Raw genomic sequence first — 27,688 nt, 5'->3', positions numbered from 1 at the left:
ATTCGGTGATTCGGTGACGGTGGTAATTGAGAGAAAGTACAGTTAACGGCGACGATGATTAACGGTCCCCTGCCATTTCTTGAATAATTCAAACGTATACATATTGAAATGGAACGAACGTGGGTTGAGAAATTAGGTTCGCACAGTTCTCTGTGAAAGTAAACGAGCAAGAACAGGTTTGTGAATTTTGAATGTTTGGACGAGATAATGTGAGAAGGAAATATCGAGGCGTGTCGCCATTGAACAGTCGAGGTTAGAGGATTGAAATAAATTCTTTTTTATTCAAATAACGATTATATATATAAACTCCGTTGTTTTGACCCGCGGGCTCGATCTGTTATGCATCCCGAAAGAAAGGGTGTGTTATTTGATCGTACGTCACTCAGAGAGATGGTTACAAATGGTAACAGCATTTATTAATAATAATAATTAATAATAATTAATAATGACAATATAATATTAATAGCGAGTCTCTAATTACAATAATTACAATAATGATAGTAAATGGTACAACAATAAAAACATTTCGATTAGCGAGAAAGAGAGGAAGAGAATACAATTACTTGGCGAGACATACGGGGGTGGATTGTTGGCACACCCTCGTTAGAACAAATCGATCCTCTAACGCTTGTATCGCGCGTCTCTATTTATAATATTTATAGCCTCGACTTGATTTTTTTCCACTGGAATTATTTATACTCGTATCAATATTACGTATATAATTATACGCTTAAGCTCTTAGACGAGATGATACGGTCCATGTGCTATTTATTTACAAAGGTTTCATTTTTGGTCACAGTTGCAACTTTGGGGGTGAGCGATGCCCTTTTCCTCGTGAACGATAGGTGCGCGAGATATGCAAAATACAGTACGCTCCTCGTACTTCCTCACGAGAGACCCTTTAACAACGATCGAGCAACAGAATTAATGGAAAATGGAAAACAAAACATTTACTCGAAACATTTACCAGGAGAATACAAAACAATCCGCCAATTAGCGACTAACGTAAGTAAGTACGATACAATTTTGAAAGAACTCCGGATCGATCGCTGCTAATCGAGAGCCTCGCATAGTCGTCTACTTAATAAGAGAAGTACAGTGATTATCGATATTCAATCAACGATCCAACACGGAGAGTTGCGCCACGAAATCGAAAGGAATCTCTTCGATCGTGAACGTCCCTTGCCTCGTCGCCTAATCAACCAGCTTGAGTATTGAAATCAGTATACGCAGAGAGTACATCTCGATCATTTGCTTCGCTCGCGTTGCAAAACAGCCATGTATTGTAAAATAAAAAACGAGAAGAAACTAAGAAAACGGGTTGAAACCAGTCGATCAATCATCAATAAACTACGGATCTTTATGCAAAATAAAAATATTTAGCATCGATCGTGGGAAACAGAGTAGTTAAATAAAAATTCATTTCACCCCATAACGGACTTTTCACGGTTAAGAAAACATGGGAATATTCTTAGATTTTTTATATCATTCATTCTTTTATATTTCACCCAGTTAATTGCATAAAAATCCGCATTCTAATCATGAATCATCAATTACGGTAATATCGCGAATTCGCCCGAAAAGCCAGGCTCCCCTATACATATACCTACGCTTCGTTATTATACACTACTGTGTGCAAAAGAAAGAAGCACCCAGTATACTTATAAGAAATATCTTTATGTAGAAATTGTATTGTATTATACAATACAATGATGGATTTATTACATTTAAAGTGTTAGATAATATTCGCGATAACACATATTCTCATAACTATTCAATTAAACGGCGCTTCACTATGAAATATGGCCGGGTGCCTATGCTTCTTTCTTTTGCCCAGCAGTATGCTTTCCCGTGGAATGTACAGTGTTCCTCTTAACAATCGCGCACAACCGTTTCGCAGTCGCGAACCATTCTGGAAAGGAAAAGTGTCGGAACGTTCGGTTTCGCTCGAACGAGAGTCATTAAATAATAATAAATACAAAGTCCGTGCACGATTCCGAGAGATCGCTAATCGGTTCAGCGATCTGCTAACGAATGTCCCCTCTCGGAGGAGACGTTCACCACCAGGTCCTAGATAGATCGCTCGAGGATCATTGCGTTCATTGTTCACTGCATCATCGTCGGATTGCCGTTCGATGGTAAGGAGTTTTGCGCTGGGATCGTGCCGATCGGTGCTCGTTGAGACGCATTTAAATCCGCATGCTGCGTTTCCCGGTGCCTTCTCAAGTCCACCTTGCGTTGGAAAGCTCGACCGCATAGTTCGCAAGCGAATGGCTTGAAGCCGGTGTGCTTTCTCGAGTGTGTGATCAGGTTACTGCTCTGGGAGAACGCCTTGCCGCACACCTGACACTTGTGCGGCTTCTCACCTGAAACCGGAAACGAACAAAATGCTTTGTCAGATTTTTCGAAATTGTATTAGGTTGTTGCATTGTATAAATGTCCGAGTTTCGATCGAGAAATGCTCTTACAGTTTATAAGTTTGCTATACATATGTATAAACTTTCACGTACGAAGCTAATCGTACGCTAAACGTACCACGACCGGTCGCGAATGACCGGTTCTAGAATTTTTTTATTTCGCAATTAACGAATAATGAATTTCTCGAATACAAAAGTAGACCGAGAAATTTCTCGAGAAACAACTCCGAGTACTTTAAAGGAAAAAGTCTGAAATCCGTGATCGCGAAACCCGTCCGAGTGGACTAGAAACTGTCAGCCCACCGCCCGCGCCGGCGCCCCCGTGAAGAAACGGTCTTCGGGCATGGTGCAGGCCCCATGCCCCATGGCAGTGGATCGAAATCTCTCCACCAACAGGCGAGCCATTCTCTCGCCTCAGGCTCGGCATTCTAGCGGTCAGGAGCGTTAATTTGGGGGCATCGGGGTGCTTAGCTGGCATCCTGGCGATAGCAGTCGTGAGTGGTACATCGTTCGAACCTCGGATCCAGGTGTTGGTGTACAATGTACGAAAAGAGAGATGAAGGAAGATGAAGGGAGAAGAAGGGGTTGGTAGAAAAGCGGGGGTGGCATCAGGGATGCGGGGCACGCCCGGTCAAGATTTCCTCCCAAGCGAGAATCTCAGCCTCCCCGGCGGCGAAGCGGAGAGAAGAGATCGCGTGGATGTAGAGGGTGGTTCTAGGGGTTCGAAGGGGGTAGAGGCGGTAGAGAAGAGTGGGGGATGGCAGTTCGTTTCTCTGTGTCCTGATTGGCGGACGGGGGCGGCTCCAACCCCCGTGTTACCATGGCGACCGACGGGATAACCCGGCGGTCGGCCGTGAAAGAAAGAGAAAGAGGGCGCCCGCGGGGGTGTGGGAGGATCCAATGGAGAATGGAGAATGGGGGTGGCGAGGGGTGAAGTTGGGGCTGGAAATGATTTTCCAGGGTAGAGCGGCCGAGACAGTCAATCGCGGATAGCCGCCGGGAAAAAGAGAGACGAGAAGGCAGCCCCCGGGAAGAATTTCGCGAACGAGCGAGATAGAACCTGATTAGGGTGGAACGAAAGGGGAGTGCTTCGGCAGGAGCTTCAGCGATGCGAACTATGTTACCGGGAGGCTGACGGAGGCCCGTTAATGGACTCCCCTGGTCGGTAGAAACGTTTGTCCGAGAGTTTCCACGCAGACACCAACTACCTGCACCGCCTGCACGTTTTCTCTCATACTAACACGCCAACGAGATCACCGGCGGCCGGTGGGTGGATCCATAAACAACTCGTTAGCCGAGCCTTCAATCTCACCCCGCCGATATCACCGGCGATCGCCTTTGCGATTATACCCGATCGTTATCTTGATTTCTTTTCGGATAAACTGGTCCGCCGCGTTTTGATTTTTTCCGGACGTTGCTTCCGAGGAAATCGGAATCGGGTCTCCGTATCGGAACAGTGCGATTTTTAATCCGCGTTTCATCCTTCGAAGTTTGGTGCTTCGTTCAATCGCTTCACAGCGATCACGAAACACTGTCGGGAGTCGAAGAAGCGGACGTTATAAATTCTGAATTTTTGCCAAATATTTCAACGGAATTGGACTCGGAGGTCGCAATTTTTCCGCAGGGTGGAAATTTCGCCATAAGTTACCGGGGTTGAAAGGAGGACACGGCGGTTGTAGAAAGAAGTCGAATTCCACAGTTCGGTCCAGGAAACCAACTATAGCGTATATCCGGGATACGGCATCGAGCAATTTGAATTTCGGACGGAGAACAACCGCAACGATTTCGGAACATTTCAAATCGAGATTCAAGGGAGGATTCAGGGTTAAGGGTGAGTCGCCAAGGGCGTGCGACTGGAATTCGTTTGGGGCCGGCGCTCGATGAAATTCCACGGAGTTCTCTCTCTCTCTCTCTCTCTCTCTCTCTCTCTCTCTCTCTCTCTCTCTCTCTCTCTGTGCTCTCTCTGTGAAACGGCAGAATGAATAGAATTTTCACCGGAGCGGCGTTCAAGCCCCGGAGAACCCTGGAAAACCGAGAAGCGGAGAAACGAGAGTCGGGTAAGGTGTACGCGAAGCTGTTCGAAATTTACGCGGTCGTAAAATCAAAAACTTCCACGACCGAGGTTGCCTTCGATCCGAATCGGTTCGCCTAAAAAAATCTCTACTTTTATGCCTGCGAACTTTATGTTGGCAGAAACTCGCCGAAACTGGCGATTACGATCGTTTGGAAAATGTTGGGCCATGATGGAACAATCGAAAAATACCACTACATCTACTGGTTTAAACCAGTTTTAAAACTTAACACGAAGAAAGACAAACAACTAGTCGCTTCAAAGAACAAGGAAAGAATAAATTGACTCTTAGCCCTAGAATTCTTTACGGAACCGTTCCTTCGAAGGAACATAACATTCCCACAACCCTCCACAGAACCGATGCGATGGAAAGCCATTCGCAAAGCCCGAGTCCCGAGCTGTTTAAATAATCAGCGAAACGAATTTCAGTTCGCGTAAGGACATCGAACGGAAGCAAAATTTCGCATCACGAGATCTCGGGAGTGGAAGCTGCGGGTCGGAACGTCTCTGGGAATTTACGTGCTCATAAAAATCAAGAACCGTTGGAGCTCTCGCACCGAGGTTGCCCTTTCCGTCTTTATCTCCTGACGTGGCGCGGCACGGCATGGCACGGCATGGCACGGCGAAGCCCAGCCACCGTGGCTCCCGAGGTTCGCCGTGTCTGCGAGAGATGCAGTCGGATGCATTTCTCCGGACGTGGATGCGCGCAGGTCCGCGCAGACGGGGGATGCACGTAAGCACGGAAAACGATCGGCGTCGTTCGTGCAAATACGTGGTTCCAAAGCGAGAGGAGATCTGGTCAAAGATTTAACCGGCTCGCGGTTCAGATTCCGTGCTCTCAATTTTTCAACGACGGGACCAGTTGCGGATAAGACACAACGAAACAACCCTCGGAGCCCCGGGATGAGCGCCCCTGAGGTTTAAGACGCCATTACACCCCTGCTGTCGGCCGACGCCCCTAAAACTATATTAAACTCTCGGAAATCTTGCGAGAGGATCCTCTCTGTCTTTCTATCTTTCTCTCCCTTCCACTTTCTTCCACTCTCTTCCACTCTCTTCCTCGCTAATTCCCTCCCTTCTGCCCCGAGCACACTGCAAACATCATCCCCCGTGATCGTTCAACCCTCTTCCTAACCGGCGCGGCGACTCTCGAGAGCGGAAAACCAAGACGGTAGTTTGATCACTTCCGCCGTCGGGACCAACCCGGCACCGTCTCCATGCCGATCGAGCTGGAACGCCACTTTTCTCCCAGCCTGGATCCTCTTCGATGGTTATGGGAATGTTATTGGGGGGTTGAAAGAACTTTCTCCCATGATTAACCGGCGAGAACCCGGCCGGAAAACAATGGAGCGCTCTTTTAACTCGTGCGTATATTTCTTTGGGAAAAACGAAGGGGCACCGGGACCTTTTACCGTGGACATATTTCTACGATTTCTCTTGTATTATTTTCGATGTTTGAGAAGCTTCTTTCGATCCACTTCTATGCAAATACTTCTAATTCGGATTGCAGATTTTTATTATCAACACAAATAAAATTTTCATTTTGTATGAAAATCCGCAGTCTAATTGTAAGCATCTTCATTCAAGAATCGTGAATTGTTCACCGAGTCAATTTCTCGGGAACATGGAAGATCAAGTGAAAGATTAAGGGGCGGTTTTTCCGCGGAACCTGTGAGAAGAATTACCATGCTGCGATATTTTCAGAGGAGGAGTGGCCCGGAAGAGGGAGAAGAAGAAGGTGAGCCGGACTCTGGCTGAGGCATTGATTTCCTCTCGTCTTCATCGACCACGTTCCGACCCTCTGGGGGCGTCCCTACCCTCTAACTGAAATCCTCGCTAGAGAGACCGGAGAAAAGAGAAAATCGAACGAGAGAGAACCGTATCTCATATTTCATATCGGTGCGGTGGAAGGAAGGTGGGGCTAGCATGGATTTTCTTGCGCGTCTGCAAAGCTTCGCGTAAGCGTAACCTGCCCTGCCGCGCCGCGCCGGTGTCAAGCGGATCTTTCCCAGCGAGGATCTTTCCTCCGTATTCTGTCACATGAAACAGAAACAGGAATCCAGGCACTTTCAGTCGAAATCCATTCCAACGTTCTTCCCTTCGATCGAGGAATCCCGGGCCACTTGAGAATTCGCTGGAAATCGTGATCGATCCTTTATCTATGTACGTATGTATGTATGTATGTATGTATGTATGTATGTATGTATGTATGTATGTATGTATGTATGTATTGTATATGTATATCGCTCCAACTACGTCTTCCTTACTTTCTTTAACTCATCGTTAAAAATCATACCCTGACGAACTGAAAAATATCGTCACTAAAATTGCAAAATTCAGGACCGAATTGATATACAGTGACTCGAATTCGGATATTCGGACGCTCTAAAAAAGCCGATAACTTTTTAATATTCTACTATACGATTTGAACTTTTTTGGGAAGCCAGAGTAATTAGTTTACTACAGGATGTGAAAAGAAATTTTTTCAAAAATTCCAATTGATCGGAATTGTAGAGAAGAAATACTAAAACTAAAAGTTGCATTTTACAACTTTTTTATGCGGATCTATATTGAATATTGAAAAACTACGTTTACCGTCTTTTCAAGAGCGTCCGAATATATTAATTCTAGTCACTGCATGGATGTTCCATAAATAATTTTAATATATTAACAGTAAATCTCTCTCTCTCTCTCTCTCTCTCTCTCTTTCCCTCTCTATCACCACCGCGGTGCACCGGTCGAAATGACCGGTTCCAGATTTACTATTTTACAAGAATTGAAATAATAAAAATGATTTTATAAGAATCGGAAGTATAAATATCATTGGTACGTATCATAATAGGAGCCGCACAGTCTAAATAAAATCAATCTTATCATTTTTATAAGGGAACATGTGTGTGTGTGTGTGTGTACCAAAACTACCTTTAAGGCTCGGTAGGTTTAGCGCGAATACTATCAAAGTGGTTTACCTACTAATTTTTTTTTCAGGAATGCATAAAATCTTCCATTGACAATTGTTCACGAAGCTTTCTCGGAGGGAGGAAAAATCAGGGCAGACTTCCGAGGGGAACAGAGAGAGAGAGAGAGAGCGACGGGTCGATATCACGGAAGCATCATCGTTGAAAAACACTTTCGATTCCTTGTCGTCGATGGATGAGTGCCGCAGCGTAGCCCGGTCAACGGTTGTTACCAGTCCCGCGGGTCCGTCCGGTCCAACAACGTGGTTGTATCAACTATTTCACGGGTACACGGGTACACGGGTACGTCGGCTGCGTACCCGACACTGGAACAGCGGGTGTGAAGTGGCCAGGCTAAAAGGCCAACACGAGGGACACGAGTTGTCGACGCGCACACGACACCGAACCGTGTAAGCGTTTTACATGCCGCCGCGTAACGACACGGTTACATCGTTTCCACTGCCGCGCCGATACCGTTAGAAGGGTGGACCGACGCGACGCGACGCGACGATGGCGTGGCTGGATACCGTGGATACGGGGGCCGTCGACGACGAGAGCACAGCCCTGGGAATTTGTGGCGATCCACGCTGCAACTGGAAATGTTTTGCACTCGGTACTGACGATTCCACAGCTGACTGACGACGGAACACGCCTGGTAAACATGGAAAAATCGAGGGTAGCGTAGCCGGAGGATAGAAAATATTCGATTGAAAAACGTACGTTAGCTCGTTCATTTCATACGATATCATTTCGTGAAAATTGTTTCCGCCTATCAAGCAATTCCTTTCGCGAAAAATTTAATGTTGTTCGACGTCTGTTATTATGAAAGCGACACGCACCTGCGATGTACACGCGCGTCCTTAGTTCAGCAATTACCAACGCCCAATCGATAAAAAACCAATCAATTGATGTCGCGGTGCCGGGTTTTACTATATCGAGATAACACGAATAACTAAGAGCAATAAAGATTACGCACGTCAGTAAAAAATCCGTGGTCACTTACGGCATTTATTTAACAAGTAGAAAAGAATCAAGATAGCGGATAGTCATGGTTTATATGATTTCACCGGGGCAATATCGACTCTATCAACGTTCGGAAGATGATCCACTTGTAATCTTTCGCTTAAGCCGAGGAGAAAATCCAATCTAAGCTGCGAGTAACTAACGAGTTCTGCTGTACATCCACGTTGTTGATCACTCGTCAAAAATGCTCGCTGTATATTAATTCGTTAAAATTCGTTTGTCAACTGGTCAGCAAAAATCGGACGTTGCGAACATGACGCAGATGCGTTTGTAATTGCATATAGTGGGACGAGAGAAAGAGAGAGAGGAGAGGAGAGGAGAAGGGAGGAGAGGAGAGGAGAGGAGAGCAAGAAGCAGGACGGTATCAGGCGAACGAGGATATAGGAAGAAACACGATACTCGAGCTAAGTCTGTTAGCTCCTTAGTGCTCTCGGTATACCGCAGGGATCCGCAGCAATAATCCTCTCCCGGACGATCACGGCGGATGTATGGCTATTAAATTATTACGGCGTCGATCAACATTAGGAATCGTGACAAATCCGATCTTCTCTGTCCGCGCGAAGGGCCCTCGGGCCACAACGGTGTTCTGTTTCTCCGTGTGTGCGCGCACCTTAATTGACAATTGTGACTCAGACGACTTTGTCTTATCCGTCTATTGAGATTGCCCGATAGAAGCCATTAATAACGCGAGACCCCTTATCGATACGAATCGGACAAGACCGGCTCTCTGAAATTGCGCTCCGGTGAAATCGAATCGTCGTCGTCTAACGTCGGGTAAAATACAGATACGGTTTCGCTCCCAACTGTACAGAAAAACCCGCTAAACGATCGAGATAACGGAAATCAGACTCCTAATACCTTAAGCTAATATTCAATTCGATGACGCGTACATTTCCATTGGAAACCCAACTGGATTATCGCGAAACGCGAAGAATTCGTTGGATGGAATTATCCGGTCGCGGGTGTGTACCAATCTTCGTCGAGTAAATGAAATAAAAGTCGAGGATGAGTTTGGAAATTTCTCGGAACGATTCAAGGGCTGTGGACACTGTCTCCGGGAGAATTATTTTTCTCGGGCTAGGCGTTTCTAGCGGAGCTCGCTAATTTGAACCGAGCAAAAAGATTTGGCGTCGCGACGACTCGGGCGTAGCAGGTTTTCTTTTGCGCGCGGTACGAATGTGCCGATGCAACGGGTGTACCGACTGCAGTTAATTTCACCCCCCTATCCCACGAGGCGTGGGCTGCGAGAGCAGGGTGGTTCCGCGGATAGGTGGAGAAGCGAAAAAGGAGGATACAGGGGGATGAGTGGCGAGATATGGCGGGGTAGAAGAGCGGGGGAGTGGTTCGTCGGACGAACAGGGAAGGGGTTGACGTGCTTCTGGCATGTCGATATCCCTGGAAATTTAATCATGCCGCTTCACTATGAACACTATGCTCGCCGCTATATGGATATGATGCCTCCGCTACCCGTGGAACGTTATACCGGTGAATTTGCATGTTTAATGCCGTATCGGTTGCTTATGCCGCTCACCGGCGTGACATTAAATATAACGCCGCATAGTCTAACGAACAAGGCGAATATCCACCCTATTTACATCTCCGGGGGCGGTTCGCGTTTGCATCCAACCCACGCTGATGGATCGCTTCGTCGAATCCCTCTTCGCTCTCTCGTCCTCTCTCTCCCTCTCTCTCTCTCTCTCTCTCTCTCTCTCTCTCTCTCTCTCTCTCTCTCTCTTCGCTCTTGTCGATTCAATTTGACTATTTTCTTTCTCCGCGGTGCGGAGCACCGAGTATCGAGTTTGCCTGAATAATCATTTTTCTTTACCGTCCAGGAATTTAAAGAGTAATGGAAATTGGAGGCGAAGCATGAAAAATGCCTGATCCACTGCTGCGGTTTAAAATTGGTAATTCGCTTCGAGGGTACTTTAACTACGGCACGAAGACATTCCTTTCGATCTAGAATATTTTTCTTCCGCACGACCCCTTTTTCATCCTATACATCTTATACCTGCTTTCAAGGATCCCGTTCCCAACGGTAGAAGGAACCGATTGAACATGACGACATCACGAAGATCGAGCAATGTTCCGGCAACAACGTCCGGGAACATGTCCGGCCAGGATTTGTGATTACAGGGAAATGTTAGCGATCAAAACCGACGTCTTTCTACCTCGTGTGTATCACCGTCGAGCTGCACGAGCTGCACGAACTGCACACGCCCTTAAACACACATGCACACGAGTCCGCGTTCACGAGCGAACGAACGGACAACAGGGGTCATCGGTGTTTTCAGGATAAACACAACCTGCCCACCGTCGGCGCGACCAAGTAACCGTCGATAGGGGTTGAAGACCGTACGGGGGGGGGGGGGGGATTGTCCGTATACTTTCCGATCTCATCACGTAGAGGCAGAGGCGAGCCCATATAGGCTGTGGATGTTTACGTTGGCGTATAGATGCTGCGCGGCGGTACCAACGAGATGGTTCGCCTTTTTAGTGGTTCAATCACGCTCGTCGTAAATTGTCATCGATCAGCCCGTACGCGATTTCTTCGGGCGTTCGTACCACGTTCCGGCGTTTTATTCCGATCGAACGGACGAACCTGCGCGCGATTCGACCATCCGAAACTCTGAGAAACATCGGCAATCCAATTCCACGGAATTCCTGGACGTTGATAAGAATATCGTTCCATCGCTCTCGACTTAATATCAACTCGTTACACTTCTGAGTTGTCCCCTCTGAGAGAGGCACCACTAAAAATTCCTCTATCGTTATTCGAGATATCGTTTACATTATTAGATATATCGGTATCTAATCAATTACTAAACATTTAGGTATCGCACGAGGCGTTGTACCAATTTCGTATCCAGAACATTTAAAAAAAAAATCATAGGAAATGGAAATATTCTAGATGGAAAATGTTTAATTTTCCAGATAAAATAGCTCCGAGTGCAAAAGGGTTGATAAACGGAGAGACGCGTATTCATCGAGCTTCCGGGAAAGAGCTTCGATGAATAAAAATTGTCCATTTTTCTTCGATAGACCGAGGAACAAGAAGACATAGGGATTCCGATCGACGACGCGTGAACTTGGAGATTCGCTGGGATGTTTGACGAGTGTTCCGTCGAAGATAGACCGTTTGCCAGGCTTGCGGTTTGCTACACGGACAAAGCGTGACAGCTCTATAAACACGAAAGAGATACGGTAGAAGCACCGCTAGCGTATTATGAATTTAGCGGTGGCTCTAATGCATGGATACCTGGCCGAAGTCTCCCTCGAACTCACCTCGAGGGTGCGGTTATCGTATACCCGGCAAGATACAGCAACCTTTGTGGCCGCGTTTGCAGCCTGTGGACTCTATTCTCCGTCTGTCTCTGTTTCTCTTTTGGTCGCCGCGGCCTCTCCCTCCTTTTGTATGTAGACGCGAGACAGGGCTATTAGAGGTTTCCAGCTGACTTGGCGCTCCGAACATCGGGGGCGCCGCAACATCCCTCTAAGCTGTTTAAACTTGGCGACATGCTCGCAGGACCGCCCGCGCCCGTTCTCTGGCGCTCTCTCTCTCTCTCTCTCTCTCTCTCTCTCTCTCTCTCTCTTTCTCACTAACCCCCTTTTCCATCCGTACCGTCCCGCTTACGTCTTTACGGCTCGTTAGCGACGACGACGTGGCCCTACCGATGACGAAATGGTAGTTCGCGGGCAGACGCACGGGCGTACGAGGCTTTTTTATGGTGGACTCCGCTGAAAGACTTCCATTTCTCTGTGGGAGGCACAGAAAAATCCTGCAAGATCCGCGTTCCCACCAAATTAGTTGAATTAAAATCGTGGCCGATCAGGCGCGCCCCCAGCATCCCCCTGACGCCCCGAAATCCCCGAGCTAGTAGGTGGCGTGCGTACGTGCGTCAAGCAGTAAACCGAGGGTGTCGTCTGGGACTGTGCTGCTAATGATAATCAGTCGTCTCTCTTTTCCGTTCCCTCCTCGACCCCCGGGTGTGCTCTTTGTTCCCTTGGATCGTGAGCGCGGGCCATGTGCAATAAGGGTGCGGCACCGTCGGATTCCCCGGGGACCGGCATGGCGTAACGTAAAATCATTATTAGGTAGGTAGCTAGGTGGTTGCTGGTGCACACGAGGGGGTGGCGGCGCGGCCGATGGGGGTTGAAGCGGCGCTTACGGGGTTGGCAAGTGCGGGAATAAGAGCTCTGCAAATATTGTTCGTGCGCGAGCCGGCAGCCGGAATAGCTGCGAGGGGACGAGGCGTTATACTTGGCGCGTTACCTTCGCAGTTAACTGCGCCTTTCGGGGGTGCGTTTCCAACCGACGCGACGCGACGCGACGACCGAGTCAAGTGCACGCTTTTGGTGCAAGGGGTTGACGCGGCGCCACGGTTGCGGTGGCGTGACGCTGCGGATCAACTTTTGTCGACAGACCGACAAGTGGCTGCCGCTGTCGCTCTCTTCTCGCACTTGCCCCCTTTAGGTCACACGATGAGAAAACATTCGACTTATCTGTTTCCGATCCGCCCGAGAAAATATTACTCTTTCTAGTTCGACGAGGGCACAGACGAGTGGACGATTTCGAGAGATGGGAGAGAACGGCGTTGGTGTTGCTCTTGCTGGTTGCTGGCTGGGAAGCTTGATTGCTGATCTATCGGGGACTCGGTTCAAGGGCAGCAATTGGATGTTCTAAAGAGTTTTTGGTAGAAACTGGTAAGAAGATCTTATGTAGGGGGTTGGAGCCACGTGAAAAACAATATTAAAAAGATCCGAAGAACTTTCCCACGATCCAAATCACACAATGGCTAAGCTTACCAGGGAAATTACGCTTGATAAAAAAAAACCGTGGTTGTCGCGAGAAAAGGAGTCCAAAGGGGAAATGAAAAAGATATGGGAGGTGAAGTCTCGTCCTCGTTCGAGGATAGCATCGCCGCGAGCGTACATTGAACAGGATCGGCCGCCGGGTCTCTCTGCATTTTTCATCCCCCTGAATAATGAATTAAATGTTCCGTGGCGACCCTCTCGTGGGTGGGTGCGCGAAGGTGGACACAGAGGATCGTGGGTCCCATAGGTTGTTAGAAGCCTACGAAAGTGACCATCGCTTTGTATCCTCTTTCGCCGGCTGCTTCTTCGGTTGTTTCCACCACCGAAGAAAGAGAGAGAGAGAGAGAGAGAGAGAGAGAGAGAGAGAGAGAGAGAGAGAGAGAGAGAGAGAGAGAGAGAGAGAGAGAGAGAGAGAGAGAGAGAGAGAGAGAGAGAGAGAGAGAGAGAGGAGGGTGAAAACGAAGGGGTGGCGAATGCCAGTCAGAGCGACCAAGAGAGGAGAGCAAGACCGGGAGGAGCATGAGGGAGGACAAGGTGATAATTTGATAAGACATTGGGAGGGTTGCCATGGTGACGATACAAAACCCAGACCCCTGACTAGAAATGCTATGGGGAAAGCTTCTTCGAGAGGGTGTTCCTCTACGGAACCTACCTCCGGAAGGAGCCGAGGACCCATCAGCTCGGAGACACCCAAGTGTCAAGCGTCCCAACAACGTCCATTCAGTCTCGGACACCTAGGGGATGATGCCTCGTACTGTTCACAGGGGAAACTTTGATGAGAACTTCTTGATTCTTGATTCTTCGATCTTTTTTGTGTATAAAGTTGTGAACAAATTCATTCACACACGATTAAAATATCTGTGGTGAGCGATCATCGTGTGAAGATCGTTGGCGATAGAATCATAAATCAATTAATAGGAGAAAGTATGAATAGATGGAACGATGTAAAAGTTGGCCAACTCCGTCAGCGAATAAGCAATTCAAGTTCCTCGTTCACATTTATCCACAGGGATGCCGTGGATCACGATTAGCAGAGCAACTTCCTACGATAAATAATGCAGTTAACCGTCTGGACGGAGTCTTGTCGAGGATCCAGTCGGATCCTGTGGCACATGTGGCCAGTGCATTTTAGGGTTGGCGAGCCCCTCATTGCGAGCCTCACTTCGTAATAATCGTAATGTCTTTCGGGGTGGTCAACGTTCTATCCTCTTCCGATGTATTCGAGTTTCTCATTCTCACTTTCGACGAACTGACACACAGTGGAGTCCCAATCTTCGAATGGAATTTATCTATGACGAAAATTGTCCGTGGGAAACGTGGGCAATTTCCCCTACCCCTAATAAATATCTCGCATATGGATTTCAGTTTTCTCGAGAAGTGCATCGTCTCTCGCGGTTACATCGGTACGATCGTGGGAAGGTTTGACTTGAAAAGTTCGGGCCATATTTTTCCGAGTTTCGGCGTGGAACGTTACTCACCGGTGTGAATGTAGGTGTGCTTCTTCATGTCGCTCTTCTGATGGAATCTTTTCCCACAAAACTGGCACGGGTACGGTCTCGTGTCCGAATGTATTAGCAGATGAGTCGTCAGAGTGCTGGAACGCTTGAACCCCTTGCCACATTGCTTGCACTCGAACACCTTCTCCGCGGAATGCACTGCTCTGTGTTGCGTAAGGCTAATTTCGTGGCCGAAGGTTTTGTTACAGAGCTCGCAGGCGAACGGTCTCTTGCCGTTGTGGGACCTCCTCGCGTGCACCTGGAACAGAAAATATAATCTCGGTCAGTTACGCGCAGTTGACGCATCTACTTCAAAATTGTATGTATTAGGTTGTTACATATGAAATGTCCGATTATACAATTATTACCAGTGACATTAAACAAACCCAATTTTCTATACCCAATGTATTCTATCTACAAATTTTTAATTTCTTCATTGTATTACGATAAAAATGAGATATCATCTTATGGTCATTCACGTTTTTCATTTACAATTTCTCTGTTTTATCATCAACGACTAGTTGTTATCGTTTACCAAAAATCACGTAATGCTATCTCGTCGATAAGTTATTTTTTCAGCATATAAATTAGTAATAGGCACGTGGTGGTTGCATCTTTATAATTTCATTAATTGTTAAGTAAAAAAATCTAGAAAAGTTTTATGTACATATAATGGAAGTCTTTATGAGAAGTATGAGAAGTTCTTGTGGGCCAGAAAGGATCTTCGGTTGAAAAACTGGAGACTCCGTGTGCAGTTCCCGAAGAATTTGCTAACAATAAGATTCGCTGTGCGGTTACCTCGAGGCCATGGGGCGTGCTGAACATCTTGTCGCACTTGACGCAGCTGTAGACATCACCGAGGGGATGAGTATGATGGAGTCCATGACCGGTGTGGGTCGAGTGGAGGCCAGGGTGTCCCGGATGAACGCCTCTTAGCAGCGGGTGCAAGTGCGGAGGTAACAAATGATGAGGCAGCAGCTGAGGATGCAGGTACGTTAGGGGATGATGAGGATGGGGCGGCAAGAGGCCGCCTTGGAGATGAAGGGGTGGATAGAGGATCGAGGAACCGGGAGGGGGTGGATGTGCGCCGATCGACGCGGTATCCCGATGAGGAGAGGCGTTCTGCAGGTGTGCGGATGGTGGATCAGGCCTCAGCAGAGCCGAAACGCTGAATGTATCGCCGGATTTCTTCGGCGGGTTCGAGGCCGGCGAGGTTGCCACGCTCGTTGGCGAAGGCGTCGTCGACGATCTTGGAGGACTCGACGACGCAGGGTCCCGATCCTCTTCGTCGCCGACTTCTTCAACGTCCACGTCGACCTCCTCCTCCTCGTCGACGTCAACGTCCACCTCGTTGTCTCGTCGATCCGACGGAGGCGAATCAGGACAAGGAGAATGCGATGGTGACGGACTTCTGGTCGCTGGAGAACCAACCAGGCGACCCACTCCGAAAGACAGTCGCTCTGCGATCAGACAAATTCATCTTTTACGTGCTTGCTTTTATCTGAAAGACGTGGACGTATACTTGAAAAAAATTGCATGGAATACTAATAGGAATACTTTAACCCCTCGCTCCTTACGATTTATCTACATATTACGGTTTCAGTGATTAGAACTTTCTTGTAGTTCGCGCGCGTATACTTTCCCAAAAAAGGAGAAAATTTATATATCTATCGTATGCTTATACATATGTGTATATTCTCCAAAATAGTTGTACATTAACAAAACCAAAGTATTATTTGATTTCGGTTTAAAGGAAATTAGAGTAGCATGGTACATCTTTATTAGACTTTGTTCAGGCACCGTATCGTAGCTAGGGAAGGGATTAACAAAATCGTGCCGTTTCAAACATTGCATACATATTTTTTTTTCTTAAATGTATACACGGTATCCACAGGATTACGCGCTTATTCGATCGCCGCGTTATTTTTCGACGAGGATTAGCAAAATCCGAGTGTCGAAGAGCTCGAGAATCGAGCAAAAGTTAAGATTAATGCGACGGCGATTTCTCGACCACGAAATGAACGAGAAAAGAAGAAAGAGAGATAGAGGTAGGTTGACAAGTCACGTATAGAGGACACGTGAAGCAGAAGACAACGTAGAGGAACGATGCAGGATAAGGTAAATTAGGTTTCCACCGTCGGAAGAGCCGAATGAGATTTGAGTCACGTACTGGCTACCTTTTGTTTTCTGACTGATCTGACGGAAGAGTACAGGGTTAACGAGCCATCGCGATGAAAAATCGAAGCCTGGTAGGTTTGTTTTTTCCGAGACACTTTCTTCGATTTTTCCATCGATGATCATCGAAATTTCCCGCCAAGGAGTGATGGTCGTGATGATCGCAATTGCGAAAGATCTCGATATCGATCGCTCGAGGAAAACACGACGCATCGACTACCGCGAGTATGAATAAGTCGACGGGCACTCCACATTGAAGAGCGAGCCGATAAACAGAGCGTGGAATTTAAATCAGAACAATAGTCGCGGCCGCTCATCGATCATCGGGCCGGATAATTATCGGCGTCGAGCATCGACGGCCAGTTTTATCGACGAACCTGACATACGGTATTCGATCAACGAGGTCCGACGCGACGTGACGCGACGCGACGCGACGGTTCAACGTTGACGAATCGGGATCGGTATTTCTAATAATCGTGGACGATCACGCCGGTCGTGATTTACGACGTTCGTAGGTGAATTTCGGACGAGCCTCCAGGATTACAGTGAATGGGGGGAGCGGGTAGGGGTGGGGTGGGGTGGGGAGGGGAGGGCTAGCAATCGGGGCGAACGCCCTCGAATAAGCGATATCAATCGAAAGATCACGGGATGCATAGTGTGCCAGCCCTGTATATTATATTTATAATCCGTGCGCGTGACACGCGGTCACGTGCCCGCCGGCTATGTGTATAATGCACCGGTGCCAGTTAATCGCATTTAAAGCTCGCCACGATCCCCGATGCTAGCTAGGGCCCCGATTATTATCGTGTCTCCTGGTGGCTTTGCAATCGAATCAAAATACGACAGGAGCCTCGCGGCAGAGTGCTCTAATGTAATGAGAAACGCCCGCGAGCACGACCGGAAGAAAGAAGCACGGCAGAAGTTACGGCCCTCCAGGAAAGTAATTGTTAATTGAGAGGATACGCGATCGAGAACGCGCGAAGATATTTTCATATCTTCGTGTTATTTTTCCATCGGGGCATTTTATGGATGACTAATGGACAATTGTCACGATTTGCGTACTTATCGCGGAGAACACGATGATGTCAATGGAGTTTTCGAGGCTCTCGGCATGTCGGATATATCAATAATACAAAGTCACGCGTCCACTGCTCAACGTCTTTTTTTCCTCGATGCGGTAGATTAAAGATTGGAGCACGTGACGATTAGAGATGCGCGTCGATCATTTCAAGTATAAATCTGTCAGCAGCTATCGTTGCGTTTTATCGATATAGGAGCGATAGATGGTAATCGTTAGAAAGTTAATACTCTACGTCCTTGATAGATCGAATTGTACATTGAACTATAAACGTTTCCTGTTATCGTTGTATTAATTGAGTGAGTGAGGTCGTTAAAAATGATAAGACTTGTAGCAGATAAGGCGGTAGACGATTGTATCTGGCAAGAAATCAGAGTGGAACATACTGCTTCTTTGTAACGCGTTCACATTACAATTATGATAAAAACAGCTCTCGATCAGATTCCTCGAGTGTTCAAATACTTGTGGACGGTAGTGCAAATAAGGAAATCAAAGGTTGGCATGTGTAACTGTCGAGTAATTGTTTGCCGCATCAAGTGTTACAAGATAATAATTGATCATTCAGATGCGCAATCAGATATTACATAAATTTGATGTTCGCATCAAGGTAGAAGGAATCTGCCTGAGATACGAGAGAGTGAAGGAGGAGAGTCTTGAATGAAACTGGAGAAAAGGTGGCGTGCGTGGTGGCGAAACAGAAACAGAAACAGAAACAGAAACAGAAACAGAAACAGAAACAGAAAAAGGTGAAGGAAGTCCGGACAGATGTGTGACTCGAAGGGACATAGGAGGATAGGAGGAACTGCTTACGCAAATGCCACGTCTGGCCCCGGTGGAATGCGGTAAAAACTGTCGTTGGTGCGAGACGTGGAGAAAAAGCATCGCCATTCGGTTGCCGACCGTCCGGCAGATGGGTTTTACTTTGGTCCGGGTTCGGCAGAGCTTGCACACAACTACTTCTCGTTCCGTCCGTTCGTACGCACGCATCCAAGTTCACGTAAGCGTACATCTGGAGAGCCTCATGGATGATTCGCTTCACGTTTCCAGCGGCCGTTCGTATCGCGAACCCGAAGAAACTCGCGAAAAAATATCGCTGCGAACCGACGCGCAGTCTCTCGGGGTTGTTATTTTATGAGAACGGAAACCATCGATGTGCTTTGTTATGCGACACGCCAGCTTTGGAAACCCTTCGCCGCTCGAATTTTAACCCTTTGCACTCGGTTATCCCCTCTGAGGCAGCACTGAAAATTCCCGTACCATTATTCAAAATACCGCGCGTCAACGTTATCAAATACATACATATGTATGTATATCGCGCGGTATCTAATCGGTAGGATGTTGGAATCGATATGGAATTTTCAATTTTTCTAGGAAAATTTTCGAGAACGTGGAATCATACAGGATCTTAATTTCAGTGGTAGTAGTCTTTGCAGATCCGCGAAATAGATGAAAATCGTACTAAATTTTGTGGAATTTTATCTTATAGCAGTTTTCGCAAATTTTTTTAAAATATCACCGAGTGTAAAGGGTTGATCCACCGGTCAAATTAAATCCCATTTCGAGTTTTTCGATCCTCCGAATCCAGTTGAAATCGATGAGCTTTGGATCCTCTCCACCCGATCACAGGAAAAATTCGATGAATCGTAGGATCGTTACGATTCGTACGTGATACGCATCGCAATTCGCCGAACGCGACGCGAGCCGGATTTGCCTGGAAGTAGCAAGACAATTTACTCCGACGAGAGACGCAACGATGGATCCGCAAGTAGCATCAAGGAGGCGACTCGTGACTCGTGACAAGGGATGACAATGACGGCGATGCCGAAGATGCTTGTGGACGTGAATTAATAAAGGAAGGCCAAGCCGGGGGAACAATTAGATCGAGTTAACGGGCAACTTTAATCTTCTGTCGTCCGTCAGTCGTTTACTGCGTAGCGATCTGCCGCTATTAAAGCCGTTACACGCTTCACCGTTCAGGACCCCTTCCGTACTGCTTGTACTGGACGCGAAAGAAATGCTGACAACTTGCGTTTCAAAGGCGGCGCGCATCGACCACGATGCGGGTGTGTTTTCAAAAACGGATTTTTCATCCATCCGTCGCTAACTATTTAGAAAATCCCAAACCCGACATTCCTTCACGGAAAGAACGCGACTGAGACGGTGGATCCTCCAGCGATCGAAGATGGACCACCATGTTTAAATCGCTTTCACGGGGGCTCTATCGATCACTGTCCGATCTCTGTCCTCTCCGCAAACGGAATTTCTGATCGAAGACAGATTTATCGGTAGACCAGAAATTATACATACGATAAGAAGAGTCCCTCTGCAACAACGTGAACAACTTTAACGCTAAACCTACCGACCATCAAAACCGACTAATGTGTGTATGGTATTATAAAAATATCAAGATTAAATTTATTTATATTTTCTGCGATTTTTACTATAACATTGTACATCGTACGCGTGTATACCGGAGTCGAAAAATCTATTCGATCAATTCCCATCGAAAAACACCTGTACGATTTCGATAATTGTCGAGTAAAAAATCTAAAATGGGTGATTTCACCCCTCGTGGTAGGTTTAGTTACTCGCATGGGGTCATGGTAATCTCGATATCTTCATAAATGCGTAATTCCTGCCAAACTTCCTGTCGAGAAATCTGTTAACAGAGACCTAACTAATGTAGATTAGTTAGAATAATTAATTAGAACTATATAAAACAGTTGTTTTACACGCAAGACCTCGTGCAAGCAATTTTGCAGAAATCGAGGTGCGAGTAACTAACTAAAGGTAAAAATTGCCTAAAATGCTTCCCGCCGAAAAAAACCATTGCGATTTCACGATCCGAAGAAATTGGGGCAGGTCCGGGCCCACCTGACAACGAGTAAAGAGTTAGCTCCGAGAGCAAGTGATCGCGATTCGAGCCCGGGGCCCGGAGGAGGCCAGGAGCGTCTGGTAGGATGTTAGGGGAGTGCTTAGACTTCGCTATAGGTGGACGCGGCAGCAAATGAATGGCCACGTGCACTCGGGAAGGAGTCGGAAGAGGTCGGTGTGTATGCGCGGTCGTTTAACATGACAAGATGTTACTAATTCAGGGTAGGTAGAACTGAAGAGACCGACTGTCGTTCACAAAGGGGCCGACGCGGTCCGAATCCCTGTACAGCGCCTCTAATCTGCTCCAATTGGGACGGTAGGAGTTAGAAGGGCCGATGTCCCTCCGCGGTGTATGACGCGTGCTACCATTTATCCCAATCATCGGCCGACCGGTCGTTCTTAACGATCGACAAATAAAAACTACTCGTCATCCGGGCCGAAGAGGGAAGCCGAACACGTCGCAAGTCTAGCCTCGTCTCTACACCTTTCGTCCGACACCGCGACCGGTTCCAGACTTTGACGTTATTAAAACACCATTACCGCGCGGAATTCGTAATTTCCTGCACCGGATCACGCATCGGCTAATTTTCTTTTATTCCATTGGGATTAACCAGACCGCGACTACGGCTATTGTATCTAATTGATGATCGCTGCCGGACACTTTCGGGCTAAAAGGCTAAAAGTCTTTGACCTTAATCAGACCGCCTTTTTCTCATTGTCAGACTGAGCTTAAGATTGCAATCAACGAAGCCGACTGTTGGTCGCTTTGTTTTTCCTGGACAATCGAGATTGTAATTCACGACGCGACGGCCGGACATTTCTATAGATCCTTCCGTTAATCAAAAATATCGATTAACAGTCTCGACCGACTTGTTTTAAATTTCCATCGTAATCGCACCGAGTCGTGGCTCACCTGAGTGGCTCTTAGGCAAAGATGGCAGGCTGGTGACGTCCGCAGCGTTCCCGAAAGGAGCCCACAGTCTGGGGAACATTAAACGAACGTTGCATCCACCTGGAACCAAAAAATCGGATTTTTTAAAAGATGCAGGAAGACTTTGCTGCGAAGTCACGCGGCGGGACACAAGGCGTAGCGTATTGTATGTAGATCGAGCGTATATCCGAATCGTTCATGCGTCATTATTCGCATCGTCGCGCGTCGCGTCGCGTCGCGTCGGGGCAGCCGCTAACGCGAAAGCGACGTCTCAAGTCTCCGCGTCGAAAATTTGGTATTCCCTTTCCGTAGAAGAGATCAACCCCTCGACAAGAGCGTCTTTATTAGAAAGAAGGGAGGCCCTTCTCTATTTATCAACCTTGGCCCGGCCATTACTCGCTCTCTTTCTGCCCGTGCATTCCTATCGACGGCATCCGCCATTCCTTTTCCCGGTGCCTCTTTGATCGGCTCGGAATTCGAGCTGACTGGAATCTCGCGAAGAAAGCGAATCAGAGTGTACGCCGACCTGAATTTTCCTTGGTACCGGTGCACCCGACTTATCCCGAAGAAGGTGGAAAAGCGAAATAATATTAGGTTGGTGCATATGAAATGTCGAATTTTCAAATGAATATTATTGCCAATTTCTGTAAGGTGCCGCGATATTGTTGTACGACTGGTCTCCGTTCCGATAGCCAGTTCAGTCTTGCCGTTACATTGTTAAATTTGTGTGAGGTGGATACATGGGTGTGTACGTGTGTGCGTGTGTGCGTGTGAGCGAGAGAAAGGACGAACTGCGAAAACAACTAGATGTTTAGGTGTAGCGGACATTGCCCCGGACATAACCTTCGCGTGGCGTCTTGCGGGTCAGCTGAACGATGAACGAAACAGCATATGAAAAGCGCGATGTTTTGCCGATCGTTCGAGAAAAACGGAAGGACAAATCGCGTTGAGGGCAAGCGGTCGTTGGCCCGAGTATTAAACAAAGGAACCACACCGTATAAAACAGGAAAAGTGGGCGGCGACGAGACAGATTTCAAAAAGTTATAGTCGACTCGAGTCGAAAGTCGTCGTATAACATAGTCGAGAAATATCGTGAAATATCGTGAAAAAGATGAATCATCGTATCGTATCAAAATTGTTCGTCCATTGAAAAAATATTCGTTGATAAACGCTGTGTACCGCTAACCAACCGAGTTTATTCCCACATTTGTTTCCACTAATCTTTTCAAAACATCGTTATTTACAGACGTTTTGGGTATTTCTCGCGGCTCATTTTTTCAGGAAAAATCTCCAGAACGAAACTTTGCAAACCAACGCCGCACTTTCCTCTCTTCCACAGTGTTCTCCCCAAAAGCTTGATCGATATTACGAGTAGTTTTTGCAGCATTACTGCCAAGGTTATACCGATATAAAAAAATTACACGAGTATCAGAAGAATCAAAATATGTATAACTCACCGAAATATAACTCTGGTAATAGACGATAGGACTATAGAGAAAAGGTTATGTCAAAAACAATAACAACAATAGCATGTGCACCAACCTAATTCTGTGCATAAGGAAGAAGCCCTGTTCGTTTTGAAAGCGAGAAGAATTTTTGCGCGTAGGTGAGGCCTAGCGGCCCCGGCGAGCCCCGGGGCCAGGGCAACGCTCCACGGGGCGAGTCGAGCCCATGGTAGATTTAAAAGACACACGATGACGTTCAAGTTCGATCAAGTTCGCGTTATCGGATTTCGCAGTTGCGTTTCTCGGTATCGATTCGCCCCACCGGCCACGACCGATTAAAATCGATCGTATCGAGCAGTTTCTTTAAAAAAGTAAAAAAAAAAGAAAAAAAACAGGAGACGAAGAAAAAGGAATGAAGAAATGAAATCCGTAATCCGGGCAATATAGGACCGGCCGGGATAATCTGAGATAGCGGACGGAGATTAGCGCGCCACGCCGCAAAGGCTATCTCGTTCTCGCAGGATTACCAGAAATAAATCATATTTTCCTATAAAGCGAGCACACCACGCGGCCGAGATAAGATGACCAGGCGGCGGCGGCGGTTCGGTATAACAACATCGATACCGGCCGTGTGTACACACTGCAGGTAATGCGTGTTCGTTGCCGTGGAACATCGACGATATCGGCGTTCGTCCGCTTATCCTGACCGCGTCTCTCTCGCTCTCTCTTTCTCTTTCTCTTTCTCTTTCTCTTTCTCTTTCGCGGCTATCTTTCGGTCGTAAATCTATAAACGGTAAATCCTACAGCGTGATTTCCGTCAGGAACATCCTGGCCAATTTCCCAGGACACCTGCCAGGTAACCGTGACGCGTTACCTGGTCCTCAGGACACACGGTATACAAGCTTGAGATTAGCGTCGCTTCCGCCAGTGTATCGCGAAGTTAATCCGTAAGCTTGATGCGAAAAAAATGAGAAAAATCAACCTCCGCGTTGACAACTAACCGCAAAGCAAAGAAACAGAATCGTAATATAACTTGGATCAATATCGAATACTTATCAACCCTGCGCGGTTCGGCTTGAAACGACGCGAAACTTTGGTACATGGAAACTGTGTACAGGCTACTCGAAATTAAAAGATTTATAATCCGAAAGCTGGAAACATCAGTTTGCCAGGTACAATGTTTCGTATCGGTGAAACGACGATATTACGTGTTGAAATAAATGTTACGAGTAGATATAATATTAATAAACTATCTTATCCAAGAATCTTTGATTTAATCTCGATTTTATCTGATTTAATGTTTGTAACTTTCTCACTTTTTGCCAATCGCGTGTTCTTTTTTTTTTTTAAATATTTCCTGAAACTTACACCACCCGCGGAAACGTCGATCGAATGAAATACAAAGCACGCGGAGCAACGTCATTGTCGCGTAGAATTTTAATCTTTAATAGGATGCACCCTATGCGATTATGACTGAAAATGTCCTCGTGGTTGAAACGAGGTACATACGATATTCTTCGAAATTCGAGCCACGCGCGGAAGCGTCGATCGGACATCGAATGAAATATTAATTTGTCGCTTGCGGAATGGAAAATGTGTGAGAATTTATATGTTCATTTTGGCGAACTCGGTCCACCTGGAAGTATCATTGTTATTCCAAAGAGTACATAGAAATGTTATCGATCGAAATCACTCAGTTACGAAGTTGTTGAATTCTGAGATATCTTTTGAAGCAAATATGTATGTATATCTGAAGTGCGTTTATCGCGAAACTTGCCTCTTCCAAGATATTTCACATCATTTATCTCATTATTTTTGTTAAGAGACATGTTTGAACTGACGATCGTGTGGATCGATGCAGCGAAAGTAAAAGGATGAACGAAGTCAAATATTTTAGGAATGATAAAGTTTGCGGTAAATATACCTAAGTATATTTATACTTGGAATCATCTGTTCTATCGAAATCAATCATAAAGTATTACAACATTTTACTCCACTTCCACCCGCTCTATGCATCTACCTGTCGAAGAATTATTATTTTATTCTACTGATTTCTCTCACGTATTTCTGGTGAAGATATATTTCGCGGACCACGCTGATCGCTTCGTCGCGATAACCCTCGGGACAGGGCGCAAAGTACGCCGGGCCCTAAGGAGGCGCCCTTAACCCTCTCCTGCCCATCACCTGGCAATTACCGGTTAAATCATTTAGGCCGATTCCGGTCGACAGACGCGTCGGGTTGATATTATTGCGTTAGCTATTAGCCCGATTAGCAGTATTAGTATAGGCAGCCGTCTAATGCCGTTTCATCCCCTCTCACCTGTTGAACGGCGGTGGTCGTGCGCCGTTTACGCACCTGCACGCGTTCACGCGACACACGCGACACACGCGAGCAAGAGGATCAACTTGGTTTCACGCAACTATGCGTTGCATGTCTGTGTGGTACGCGTTCACGCGCTTGACACGCAGGACCAATGGTGGCTCGTGTTCGGCACCGATTGCAACGTATGTAGTTGGTGCAACGGAGACACCGAACGCGTACACACGAGTGCACACGCATACAGAGGAGCACGCAGGTATCGGCGCGAGATTCAAGGGCGTGAACGGTGCAAGCGCGGTGCAGGGATAATAGCCAGGTAATAGATAGCACGATGACAGGCGACAACGGGATGAATGTCAGGGGGATGCAGAAACGATCGGGTTTGATGCGGTCGGGGAAATGGGATTCCGCAACGGTGCATTTCCGCCTTCCTTGCATCGGCCGAACCGAAACTACTTTTTCTTTCTCACTGCTCGCACCGTCGCGCCGAATTAGGTGATTCAAAACAGAATTCACCGATGTACATTTCTATTTCTGCTTGACCTGTAGTAGGCTACCCAAAGGCATAATCATCCCCTAACTTGGAAAAGTCTGTACCGAATACTGCAACTATATGTATATATGTGTATACATATACATATACCGGAATAATACTCCCAACAGAAGCAATCCCCAGTTATATCCCCCGAGATAATATTTTCGTTTATAAATATCGATTGCCTGTGCTGTCATTAACGATAGATAAAGTAGGTATTTTGATTCGCGATAAAACTTGAGGCGTCAGAATCGTCGATTAAAATCTCAACTAAAAACAAGTCTACATCGAACATCTAAAATTCTCTACCCCACAGAGCACCCTCCGAAAAGGACTCGACGCAACTCCAACCCGTAATCGATACTCTGTCACTAAAGGGTAGTTATTCTGTCCAGCTAATCTCCCTGTAAAATGATCGTTGCTTTGTGCGCGTTTCTATGACAGACGTCCAAATCCCAGCATAGCGTTTGACAGATGCTATCATTGACGTAACTGCGATTTCAAATCACACGATCTAATTTGTCACCGCGTGACAAAACAATAAACCCAATAATGTTCGAACCACAATATTCTCTCTCTCTCTCTCTCTCTCTCTCTCTCTCTCTCTCTCTCTCTCTCTCTCTCTCTTATCCTTACCTTCAGTTTCAACGGGCAACTGAGGACTCTCCTGCAGGTTCTCGTTGTTATTCGCTTCCGGGGACATGGTTTGCTGATGCACTTGCTGTTTCGGTTTTACGACGCGAAAAGCGGACGCTTCGGCGACACCCCTGCGCGAAAAGTCCAGAGGACCCACCCCCACAGGCGAGTGCTGCTGCTGCACTTCCATCATCGTGCCAAGTCCTCTCGCAAATTCACTATTCTTAAAACAATCCCGCGCTCACTGTGCACGACATTCGCCCCCGCGATCCGAGAGCGTTCTTTCACCACCACGTTTGTCGAGTGTCAGTAGAAAACCATTCACCTCTACCAACCAGGGAACGAGAACAACTGTACACGTCGTCTTTGAGTCCTTCACTGACACTGGTCTTCCTCAATGCCAGTTTTCACATCCCTTTCCATGAAGATGTCCTCCTCTAGGATTCAGCCGTTCGGTTTTGCTCGACACCTCGCGATACGACAGCTCGGTGACTCTGTTCGAATCAACTCAAGATTGCTCCCGGTGTTGGCCGCAAAGGTGTACGCGTGTCTGTCGTGGAATTCGGATCCGGTGGACACTGATTTCCGTGCGGCCCATCGGCCGGACAGGTCAGGAACGGCGAGCACCGTCACCCGGGGATGTGAGAGACGTTATAGCGGGTGCCTCGACGCCGACTGCTGTTAACGGGTCTGATAGTGGAGGAACTCCCATGCGATGACGGCCGAAAGTCGCGGGTTAGGCTAGCGGGAAAGAGAGAGGGGGCCGAACGCGCGTACACGCGCATCATGCGAGCTGCTCGTCGTCGTCGTAGAAGAGCCCCGGGAACGTCGAAGCGAGACCGAACGAACGGCGAACACCCACACAAACGCACGGTGCACACCGGGATTTTCAAAGGAAGCTCCGCCTCCGTACGCCAC

The 27,688-nt window shown here is 47.1% G+C and overlaps 1 protein-coding gene across 1 annotated transcript; it reads right to left on the bottom strand.

The window, feature by feature from the left end:
• On the bottom strand, positions 1–27,567 carry LOC143211201 (uncharacterized). Its single transcript, XM_076428665.1, has 5 exons — positions 26,771–27,567; positions 21,817–21,915; positions 15,575–16,236; positions 14,759–15,035; positions 1–2,366 (listed from the first exon to the last, which is right to left on the bottom strand). Exons 1-5 carry the CDS (start codon positions 26,961–26,963, stop codon positions 2,107–2,109), a joined length of 1,491 nt encoding a protein of 496 aa, XP_076284780.1. The 5' UTR covers positions 26,964–27,567; the 3' UTR covers positions 1–2,106.
• Positions 27,568–27,688: the final 121 nt, after the last annotated feature.

Source organism: Lasioglossum baleicum, chromosome 8, assembly GCF_051020765.1.
Source record: "Lasioglossum baleicum chromosome 8, iyLasBale1, whole genome shotgun sequence".
NCBI lineage: Eukaryota > Metazoa > Arthropoda > Insecta > Hymenoptera > Halictidae > Lasioglossum > Lasioglossum baleicum.
The sequence above is the reverse complement of the archived record's forward strand: the minus strand, read 5'-3'. Positions and strand labels throughout refer to the sequence as shown.